Raw genomic sequence first — 12,492 nt, forward strand, 5'->3', positions numbered from 1 at the left:
TTGTTGAGACATCTGAGTATCGAGGTCTCTTCGGCTAGTTGGTTTGTCATTTTGTGTCTTGTGTCTTTTGTGCTTTGTCTTTGTTTTGTGCGTCTTGTTTCTTTTTTGTTTTGTGTGCTCTTGTCTATGTTTGAGTGAGTTAAGATCCTAAGATTTGGGGCTTTGTTCCTTAAGATTAGTGACGTCTTATACTCCTTGTGGAATTGCTCCGCATCTCTCATCTTCATCTCCATTTCTTCTACTTTATCGATAGTATTGGCATAAGCCGTAGTACTCTTGCTAAAGTGGGGGATAAATGTAGTGTCATAAAATTGCGACCCTGGCAATTTTAACGACATTTGAGGTCCTCACCTTGGCGACTGAGACTTCCCTTTGCATTTTCACCTTGAACCTCTTCTTGTTTAAGCCTTGAGATGGCCTCAGGACCCTGTCCAGACCCTAAGATAGGGTAGGCTAGGGGCGTGGCACCCCTTTACCCCTAGGACAGAGGAGTGGCGCCCTTGTCCCCCCTCTTAGGATGGTCCCAAGATAGGTCCCCCCCTCTTAGGGTGGTCTCTAAGGCATGTATAAAAGGGAGTTAGTATTCTCATTTGGAGGAGGAGGAAATAAACACAAAATACAAGATAGGCGAAGTTCAAGCATTCAAGTCTTCAAGCATCCATCAAGTCTTCTTTTTTATGTGTCTTCTTCATTCATCCATTGAAGAAAAATTTACAACATTCATTTGAAAGCATATGTGTGTGTTAAGGTTTTGTCATGTTACATGTCATTTCATGCAACATTTGTGATTATATTCAAGAAGAAAAGCAACCATCATCAACAAATTGCAGATCTACAAGGTATACATTTCCATTGTTTACATTCAAGCATTTGCAAATACTTTCTTTCAAGGTTGATTCCTCAACCAGGGTTTGACTGAGGCAAACCCCTAGCCAAAACCCCTCTTCCCTTCTTTTCTATGTGTAGGTTATAGGTGCGTAGCTATATTTTCAGATATGGACTCCATTTACATAGGCGGAAGAACCCTTTTCATTTCGCGGATTTTGTGGAGGACCATGTGCACTTTCAACACGGTCTCGATGACTATTCTCCAAATTTGTAGGGCAGATCTGTATCAGTCTAAATATCTCAGATTTGAAGTTACAACTCGATTGAGAACTGGTAGCTCCTCATTTCACTCATTTTCTCTTTCTTTCCTACATAGTCAACAAGTCAACTTTTCTAATTTACAAAACAGGGTAAATCATACTTCAACCCTTGCAATCCACTTGGAATTCACATTCTTGTTTCCTTTGGATTTGGATCTAGTGGATTCAAGCCCTTCTTTTGAATGTAAAGTTCCTCTGGAAGTGAAAATCATCCTAGTGACTTCTTTTCTCTCTCCTAGGTGGGGAGTCACTAGGATCCAATTTTCCACTTTACACAAACATATGAATAAAATATAATAATTGAAATATACAAATGTATACTTAGGGTGCAGTCCCATGAGGAGGCTTAAGCTTATATTTTTTAGGAAGAGGAGGTCCCATGGAGAAATTTGTTTTCTGCTATGTTATTTAGAATCTTTTCCTAAAAAATCGAAGCTCCTACTTTTTAGGCTTGCATATTTAAGTAGGTGAAAATGATGCGGGGTTAAAAATTGCCCCACCATCTTAGGGATGTTATGTGCCACTTGTCAAAAATACAAGTTTAGATTTTTATTAAAAATATGTTTTGGAGTGAAAATGTTTTTCTTTACTCGTTTTATCACTCCACATAGTATATAAGACAATGGTATTATATTGATGAGACCACCAACTTCCTTAAATTTTGGAGCTTAAATTTTTAAGTTGCAATCCATTACAAAATTCATTGGTCCAGTAGCTTTAAAATTTTCCTAAAAAATCTCAATAACTCCAGCTCTATTTTTTAGGAAACCCCCCTCCATGGGACCCCAACCTTAGTGAGACAAAAAAATGCTACTCTCTCCTGAGTTATGACTATCCCTGCTGTGGATTATGAGTGTGATTTGGTTACTGATGGGTCCCATCTTGTAGACCGCTTCCTCTCCTAGCTGGATTGTTGGGCCAAAATTGTGTACCTCCTCTCGTGTCCATCGCATTTGCAACTCTAGGGAAGTTTATTACCATGTATCTTGGCCCTCTCTCTAAGCCTAAATTTGTGGTCTTGTCCTTGGGGGTGGTTCTGATGGATCCCTCAATCCTAGTTCTTTTGGGGTTCTCTCTTTTCTTGATAGGATTGTAGGCCCTATTCTTGTTAGTCATGCGACTCCTATAGTATTATCTTCCCCATGAAAAGTGATACCTGGATCTATAGCTATGACTTGCTCTGGTGCTGTGTCGAATGGAAGCTCTATTCTTGGTGTTGTGGATAGTTAGTCTTTTAGCTATTCTCAAGCTACCAGGTCTAGTCCTCATCCTTAATAGGAAAGCCACCCTCTCTCCTGTATTAATCCTCCACTTGTGATCATTTGTGGGGAGGATGTTGATGAAAATGTGGACTTCTTGTGTTGAGGTTTGATTTATCATTTCTCTAACCTCTGGCCATCTCTTTTAGAGCTACATAGTTGGGTGTCAACTTCTCAGAAGCCCATTTTTGTTGGTAAGATCAAGCTTTTCCCTTTTGATAAAGGTTTCTTCATAGCTTTCTTTGTTTCATCCAAGGATACAAGTTTTGTGGTAATTCCCCTCATTGAACCTATCTCTTTGAGGTTGGTTTATGTTTTTTATTAAAATAGAAGAAAGAACAAGGGTGCTGACCCTTAATACAACAGCCCTTAGGTAGTGAGAGATACAACAAAACAAGGGAGCAAGCCTAGAAAAAAAAATTAGATCAGACGGGTGAAAAGGAAAAACTTGTCAAACCTACAACCACCCAAACCCACCTCAAGGAAGAGGAGAGACACCCAAGCCTTAACAAGGAGGGGTTTGGGGGAGGGAGGAGGACTTCCCCTTATACCTATCAAAAACCACAGTCTAGGTGATACTATCATTGGGACCATCAAGAGAGAGATCCAATGGGGAGGACCTTGTAGGGTTACAATCAGTAGCACCAACACAGTGTTGTTGTAGGACAACAGTAGACTGCTGCAGAACTACAACAGGTTGTTGTAGAGGGTTATCATCAGGAGTAGAAGCAAGAACAACATCGGTAGCTGAGGTCGGTTTATGTTAGACCAAAATGTCCAACTCCAATTTTGAAAGGATTCTTGTTATGAGGCCATTGGTAACTCCATTGGTCGTTGCCCATTGGTAACTTGATTGGTCACTTCTTATTGGTTAGTGCTTCAAATTATCATGGGTCACTCCACCTTAGCTCTCATCTTGGTTGACATTGACATCTCTTTACCCCATCATGGGTAGGTGGTTTTGGTGGTTAGAGATAGGCCTTGGTTGCAATCACTAGATTATGAGAACCTCCCCTACAGATGTTGTCGATGCTTCACTACCAATCACTTAAGTTTGGAATACTCTCTTTCATGCTATGAAGGATTTTCAACTTGGTGGAAGAATGCTAATGAAGATCACTTGATTGTTGAGGTTCCTACCTCTTCAAAGGATAGATCCTCCTAGAATTTTGTTATGCACGTTGTGTATGACTTGGCCTTGTCATCCCCTAATGCAACTGCTATAGATCTTCCTACTTTGTGTTTGATTCCCCCACCATGAATCCTTCTACTAAGTGTTCAAATACTACTCTTTTGGTCACTTCCTCTCAGGCTCTAACTTCCACTATGATTAATACTTGTCTTTCAACTAGAGATCTTGTTGTCTCCCCTTCTGATGATGCTAATTCCCTAATGAGAGAGTCACCTCTTGTTTCCCATTGTAATTGGGTTTTGGATGATATTAATGTTGGGAATATTGTTTGCAGCAAGAGCAAAGGCTCTACTTCTTCTCTTTCTCTTTCATGTGATGCAAAAGAGAAGTCTTCAGTATAGGGTTGGGACCCTTGTTTCTCACCAGTTCTTTTCTTTGGTCAAAAGATTTGTAGTCCCTAGTTAATTATTTATATTTTGAATCTCACGTCTTTTGAGATATGGTTCATTTGCCTTGATAATTGAATTGTAATGGGTTTGGGCCCTTCTTATGCTAACCTAATAAAAAATACTATAATTGAAGAACATAATGACATACATTCTAGAACTATTAAATGCTAATTCCTCCAACAACACAAGCATAATATTGTCATTCAATTTGATACAACGAAGTGCGTAGAAAATATGTAAAGAAATGATTACAAGTTAACATATGAAATCATGCAACCAAGAGAACATGGATGACACAAACTTCAACAATATGTCCAAATTTATTTGTAATTTATAACACAAAAGTGTAATAAATTTCTCTCTTCCTACAATGTTGAGAGGACTAATAATTTAACTTCTAGAGGAGAATAACCCTTTACAATTCAAAACAAGTTGTATATATAACTTTCCCCTTCTAACTTGTAACTACTTTATGACCAATTACCTTTTTGAGATACTAATAATATTTTATGTTAAAATCCACTTTTTAGGTTATAAAAATAATTCAAGTTATAATTTCAAAAAAATGCAATGATTGAATTCAACATAAATTAAAATCAAGTTTTATGACACTTTTTTTTTTTCTGTATTGAACAAAGCAAAAATACAAAGAATTATATAAGCTAGCAATAGGTAGCAAAGGAAGAGAAAATAACAACTCATGAAAGTCTCCTAACATAGCATACATTACAATTTCATAGAACAAAACTGAGACTCTTTACATAAACTGATAGAGCCATCAAATGGCATAAGGATTATTTAGCTGAAGCACCTTACAAAGGTTCATATTACAACTATTTTGAAGCTGATCAACCCGATCCTGAAGATGTTGAAGGTGTATCATTGCCAAAATATTTTCTTGGCTAAGTCTAGAAGTAGTGAAAGCAACCTAAAAACTATGTTAGAGTAAAGCATTAGAATACCAAATTTTTGGAAATAATTACTTCAGAACGTAGAAACACATCTAATCTTTCAAATTTGTCTCAAAAAACTTGTCTAAGAGAATCAACAATGATATCATTATGCAAACCAAAGCCAATGAGAGATTCCTTCCAATTCAACTTATGGAGAAAAATAGCAAAAAAGTGCTTAAAGATAGCATTGCACTATTTTTTAAGAAAGGGGCAACATCCCAAAATATGTGTTTATTACAATAGATGGAATTATCTTAGCAAAATTTAATAATATAGTTCTCTGACATATCCTAATAGTAGGACTTTGTATTTCATTATTACAAATGCATGTAGATATAGTAGGTTGCATGAAGGTTTCCCGATTGCCATTCTTTCTAGGTAGCTAGGCATTTTTGTGTAGAGTCAAGAGTTCTTTAATGTAGGGAGAACTCTGGGGAAACGTAGCTTCATGGTTGGGTGGAAGAGTTTTTGAGCCATTTTCCCATCCTTCGACTTGTAGATGATCATGTAGATTGGAAGTGACCAAGGACTTATCTTATGATCTTTTATTTATCTTTATTGTACTAGTACTTCATAGTTATATTAATTGTGTTTACATTGCTTTAGTGTTAATATTGTATCAATATAAATCAGATACATATGTGCTATTACTTGGAATAAGCACTTAACCTTTGTAAATGTAATTTTGACATTATGTAAATATTGTAGTTAAATTATATATTTATCCTTATTTATGTGGAATTTGTTTATATATTTAATTATGCAAAATAATTAAGTTTGGGAACCTTACACTTACTCCTTGGTTGAAGTTGACCAAGGATATATGAAAGACGAAGATATTGGTCCTACGTTATACAAGTGACTTGTTGGAAGTCTTATATACTTAATTAACACTTGACCATATATCTATTTTTTCCATAGGGTGTGGTTTCAAAAAAAGAAATTTCTCTTATGTTTCCACATTAGATGTCAGTAAATATCAAATTGAGATATATACGATGCAATTTGAATATGGATATTTATTATTCTCCTCTTAGAGATCTAACACACAGGATATTCCAACTGGGATTGTGAAAGTCGTGTAGATGATAAAAATCTACCACAAGGCATGTTTTCACCATTGGTTCTAGCCTAATTTCATGGTATTACCTTGGTCCTTATCCACTATAGGTTTAGATTATGTAGTTGTAAATGAGGTAAGTAAAGAAATAACTTGGTTACATGCTATTATTTTATTACTATTTTAGCATCAAAGGAAGATTTCTTTACTTTATTTTGTCAATTTAATTACCACAAAATTGTTAAATAATATAATGTTTTGTGCCAAAATGAAGCATATTGAGGTATATTGCTATTACATTAGGTATCTCATCCAAAAAAGGGTGATCCATCTTCAATATTGTGGGATAAAAGACTAGATAGCTAAAATTTTCACCAAGGCCTAATTCAAGGTTGATTGAGAGAAGTTGCATGAATATTTGTTCCGATTAGATAAAACTAGGAGAGGCCCAAACGATTACATAGCCGCTAAAGCGAAGAAAACTAGGGTCTCATGAGGAGTGAGAGCCCTGTACTAGAGGTCTAGTTGCCAAAATGATAGAACCTAGCTGACACCTAGAACCAAATACCACAAAACTAGAAGACGAGACTCGACTAGACTAGACAAATAGAACATAAAATAAATAGTCATACCACCACTGAAGACACAAACTAATCACCTACTTGGTTGGGTGCTTCTTAATTTTCCAATCTTGGCTCATTTCTTTCACTTTATCAAAGAAGGAGAGGCTCTTGTTTGAACCTTTACCTAAAGAAATAGCAAGAGACTCTGGTGTTGCTTTCATCCTTGACAACAACAAATCCAATCAAGTAGTAAGGGAAGAATCCAAATGTCATTTTTGTTTAGCTTTGCTCTTGTCGATTCCTTCTTGAATGGCTTGCAGAGTTCTTCTTTCAAATTTCTTTGTTCCGTGCTATCATTTAGTGAATTTTCCTTTTTAGGGACGCCTGGTTGTCCTATAGAACCTCAATTGCCTTCATCGCCTCCTTACTATCCTTCTTCTGGTCCGTCTTATCACAAATCAACCCTTCATTTCCTCTTCCATCCCTTCCCACTTCTCAAGCTTCTCTGCTAAATCGTTTGCCACCACCCAAACCCTTTGATCCTTATCATCCATTGCGTAACTGGGAGCTCTAGAATTTGCTTCAGTGAGGGCCTCAAGCTTATCAATTTTCTTTTATTGCCACATTTAGTTGCCCCAGAAGCCAACATATTATAGCTTCCTGTTTGTTGTATGAATATTTTTTTATTTTCATTTGTAAGGTGTCGTGAAAGTTCACCAGTGCATGTGTGAGTGAGAGTTTTGTGTTGTGAGTCATCTTATGTAATCCCTTACTTAAAGGGTGATATCCACATGTTTAATACACTAGAAAAGTAAGCTAGGAATGTTTATTGTAGTGGTTGTGGGATTCAACAAATAACTATGAAAAGAAATGTAGTATATATGTATCATTTTCATGAATAAAATCAATTCAATTTCCTTCTCTAATAATCGTGAGAAACCCATTTACAATTGTTTCAATCTTGATATCCTATAAAGCTAAGGTCACATTAGTAACATCATCCTTAGCTCTCTTTGAATCTCTTTATGGTCATAGAAGTCATGAGGAGATTGTGGAAGAAAAATCTCTTGATGAACTCCATTAATGGTTTGATCCGACTTTATATTAGATAAGACAACACCATTGTATGAGGTCAAGGTAGCCTCTTAATGTTATTTTGTAAACTATAAATAGTTGATATGTTGTGACCAAGATGTTCTTGTTTGATTAGTCCAAGCCCTTTAAACACTTTCCTACTAGTTGACATGAGTTTTTCATAATTCATCCAATAATATTAAAAGATTTCATACATATATTTTCAATCAATATTTGAGATCTCATTGATAATAAATCAGTAGATATGATATGAAATACAGACTGAAAAATACTCAATCGATTTTGAAATTATATTATAGCTATAAAAAGTGACGGCCCATTTTTAAAAATACCACTACAAGTAAAAAACTAATTATATTCAAATTCATACAACATAAACTTAACTATTGGGAAAGCTACGACTACAGATAAAGAATGGGAAGGAGGTAAATATAGTTCAAGATTATGTCGGTGATATTCCAACTTTATTTCATTACAAACGCCGGATACAGAAGCAAGCTAATAACAAACGCCGGATACAGAAGCAAGCTAATAATAACCTGCGCACATTATTTTGAGAATAATATTCTCTATGGGATAGGCGAAATGACTATCTTTCCCTGTGCTCGGCCGGTTTCTAGGTGTTTGAAAGCCTCCAAAACCTTAGAAAATGGGAAGGGGCTCTTGGGATCCAAAACAGCTTTCACCTTTCCACTCTCAAAGCATTCCTTCAGCTTTTCCAGTTTGGCAGCCCCGAGCATGGCAAACATATTCTGGGCTTTGGGATGAGGTGGAAATGTAGCAATGTCTATTATGGGGGCTCCTTCTTTTGCCAATACATGAGATTTCGCCGATTCCCCTGCATTTAGAAAACAATCAAGATTCAAAATTTTCAATGACAGATTATAAAATTGAATGTGAAATCTAAAAAAATCAATAGCTAAAACATCTATGAGCTATGAACATTTCATGTTTCTATTAAATGACAATTACGTACCCACAGTGTCGAAAACAAAGTCGAATTTCTCTGAGATTTGCTCGTAGGATTGCTTGGTGTAATCGACGACGAGATCGGCGCCTAGGGTTTTGAGAAAGTCCAGTTTAGATGTGCTGGCGGAGGCTGCGACTTTGGAAGCTCCATAGACATGCTTGGCCAGCTGAACGGCGATGCTGCCCACGCCGCCTGCACCGCCCACAATGAAGACGCTCTGCCCCTTTGTGAATTTTGCCGTCTCGAAGGCCTGTTGGGCGGTCACCACAACGCTGACCAAACTGGCGGCGTCCTCGTATGATAAATTGTTTGGCTTGGCGGCCAACAATTGCTCTGCTGCCAAAGTATACTCCGCCAGTGTCCCGCACTGCTTCGGCTTCGTCATCAACTCCAGAGCGTTGCCGTACACATCGTCGCCTTTCTTGAATTTTGTCACGCCCTCGCCCACTTCCACAACGACTCCACTCATATCGCCGCATGGCACGGTCTGAAATGGATTTTGAAGGCAATTTTAAAACCCTTCTTTTTCAGAAACAAATCTTCCTCACCCCTCTTTTTTTTTATGATTTATACAAAAAAAACTGAGGTAAAATAAGGACGGGTCTAAATTGGTTCCAAAACTGCATTATAAACTTCGTGTTATTGACTCTTTCAAAAAATCACAGTCGCAATCGTCTTTAATGCATGACATTACTTACTTTGTGTTATTGACTTTCCGTAGTATGCCATTGCGGTTTTGGAGCTAGTTTCGCTGCGGCCGCTAAAATATATCTTTTTTAAGTTAAGTATTTTACTTTTATGTATCTAAGTTTTAAAATGGTTTGTAATGATTTTTGGGTTTCTTTATATGTGATTGAGTTTAAAGCTAGTATCTCAACTTTTGAATAATTACAAAGTAAAAGACTAAAAACTCGTGATTTAGAAGTGATGTTTGATGCATACTACAACAATCAAACAAAATTATACAATTGATCTAATACATATACCTCTAATAAATGTTTTGACGAATATCTATTTAGATTTAGGGGAAGGGTACCTATTGTCATTATAGATGACTTCACGCACCCTAAGCTCCTAAACCATACATTAGATTTTGACAATTTTTTTGGGTTGTCTTTGTATGAGACTTAAGTGCTTATAGCTATTGTTTTTGCTTTTAGGTAGTTACAATGAACGTTGTGGGATTCATTATAAATGTGAGGGCCAAAAAGTAGTCATTTTGAGTTGACATCTGAATGATCTCATACATATTCCCTATTGATGTGTTAAGTGTGTGTTTTGACCACCACAAAATTTGCACAATTGATCCAATACTTATGCACAAATGCCCCAATAATCGTGCACTATTGGTACCAATAAAGTTGCACAATTGATCTAATTACTAACAATTTTTTCCAACTAGTGGGTATTACCAATGGGTAGCTATTGGCTTACTAGATAATTTTAGAGTGAGCTTTTCATTAACGAAATGCAAGGAATGATCATTGAAACATAGGTGATAAAAGACCCCTTCCTCCATACACAAATGCAAATTGCATAACTCTTCTAATTAAAAATTCAAATCTTTATTAATAGATAATTGAAAGATTAGATGAGTAAAGGGCAAACAATTATTTAAACATAAACTGCTACTGATCCTGGGCCGTCCTGTAATAAACTCTAAAGCTCAAAAACATTATAATAACCATAAAAAATAAAGACAATTTGGAGCAATTACCGGAAAACCAGAATCGTTATGCTGGAATACTCCTTCTCGGCGTTTGTAATCAACCGGATTAAGAGCAGCTGCATGAACTTTAATGAGAACATGACCAGGCTCGGCCTTTGGAACCGGAAACTCTCCGAATTCCATGACGTCTACGGAGCCATACTTGTTGTAAAACCACGCCTTCTGTGTTGCCATTTTAATCACCTTTTGCCTTCTAATTACTTTACTCACTATACTTTCTGTGAGCAGATGAGGCAAGAGGAAGCACTTATAGAATATGAAGACAACTTGGTCTTCGGGACTGACGTAGGTTTTTGACAATCTCATGGTATGACGCAGGTTCTTTATTATCTTATACAGTAAAACGGCGACAAAAGGGTGCATCTAGATCATTCCTGAATGCGGTAACCAGGAAAGTCCATTATTCACTGAGTTCGTCCAAGATAGTGGAATATTCATCATATTACCCCATAAATAAATAAACAACTATTGTTTACCCTCGAACAAAATTACCAATCCAGCAACATTCTCGATGGAAAATTGTTAATAGATGTGCAAATTTCCTGTCAGAAGTATTGTACTGGACAGCTATATGTGCACTCCGAGTTCTGTGGAATGCATTCCGAGCTCTCTGGATTGAATCTGCACCATTCACGTTTGGGAATTTCTGCAGTAGCCGACTATATTTGTCCTCTACTGTCATATAATGAAAATAAAAAATTGGAATAAATCAATATTTTTTCTTTATGACTTGACTTTCAATTGGTGAAATTTCTATATACATAACATTTTCTATTTATTTTGGGTTGATTTTGATCTTGATATATTAATTAAAAAAGAAGAAGTCAAGGTCTTTGTCTTATAGCATTTATCAAATCATTATATATTTCTAGATACTTATTTTTTGTTTCTATATAAGTGGACACATTCTTACACACCAATCTCATTCTTGTATTTATTACAAAGTGTAATGAAAGAAGATATAATCTTAATTCTTCAACTCATAGAGAAAATGGATAACTTGTCGTTTCATCTCGCAAGTTGATCAGGGACATCCATGATGCCTATAACTAATGATTGATTATAGTTTTGATGCCAAGTGATGTGTTAATTCCAAATTCGATATTATATTTTTCCTATAATTTTAAGCATTACCGTGCTTAATGATATCCACTTTTTCATCACTTTGTCAATCAATTAATATAATGTGGTTGTAATATTATTTATTCAATTACTTTTGTCTACCACCTTCATTACCTTGCCAACTCATGTTATAAGACATTCAAAATGACTGTCAAATTTGCTCAAAAGCCAAATGATTACCAATGATTTTGCTGCAATTGTAGGAAGCCTCTCGACTTAATTACATGCATATACTTCTAAATGTATTTTATTCATATTGATTTAGCTTTTTTTTTTAATGTCTATGGTTGTTTCCATAGTTGCAAACTTAACCCTTTCAAATTTTTTTTCCTTAAATTCAGATTTGGCTAAATACCACCTAGGGCCAACTAGTTTAATTTTCTAAAAAAATGTTAAGCACTACCAAATTATTACCTCAACTACTATCATTAACTAGTCTAGGATAATTGTGCTTGATCGATATTGTTAAAAATAATATAATTTTATGAAAAGTCAAGGTATTTGTATTATATCATTTATCAAACCATTATTCATATTTCTAATTCTAGATATCTATTGCTTAATTTGTAGACATATTCTCACACTTGGGCATGATTCTTACATTTATTATACTCATTATGCATATAACTTTATATGTCTTTTATCCATATTGATTTGTCTTTAAACGTCTAGAGTTATTTCGATATTCACAAGCTTGACCCTTTCTAATTCATTTTTTAAACCCAAATTTAATTGACTCCCACCTATACCATACCACCTAGGGTCAACTTGTTTAAATTTTCTAAAAAGAGTTGTTACAAATTATCAAATTATCAACCCATCTAAGAACATTAATTAGTATCGGAGAATTATGTTTTTTGTTAGCATCTTATTTGATTAGCCTAGACTAAGAATTTAAACAAATTTTACTTTGTTTTACATAAGTATTCCTACATATATGTTTATTACTTGTATCTACTTCATATAATTTTTGAGTAGTTAACAAAAAAATTGTAAAGGAAAATAAATTATT

At 35.5% G+C, this 12,492-nt stretch overlaps 1 protein-coding gene across 1 annotated transcript; it reads right to left on the bottom strand.

Moving 5' to 3' along the window:
• Positions 1-7,994: 7,994 nt before the first annotated feature.
• On the bottom strand, positions 7,995-10,629 carry LOC131063851 (2-methylene-furan-3-one reductase). The gene is made up of 3 exons (XM_057997807.2): positions 10,347-10,629; positions 8,636-9,116; positions 7,995-8,497 (listed from the first exon to the last, which is right to left on the bottom strand). The coding sequence occupies exons 1-3, from the start codon at positions 10,530-10,532 to the stop codon at positions 8,229-8,231; spliced, it is 936 nt and encodes a 311-aa protein (XP_057853790.1). The 5' UTR covers positions 10,533-10,629; the 3' UTR covers positions 7,995-8,228.
• Positions 10,630-12,492: the final 1,863 nt, after the last annotated feature.

Source organism: Cryptomeria japonica, chromosome 10 (genome assembly GCF_030272615.1).
Source record: "Cryptomeria japonica chromosome 10, Sugi_1.0, whole genome shotgun sequence".
Taxonomy (NCBI): domain Eukaryota; kingdom Viridiplantae; phylum Streptophyta; class Pinopsida; order Cupressales; family Cupressaceae; genus Cryptomeria; species Cryptomeria japonica.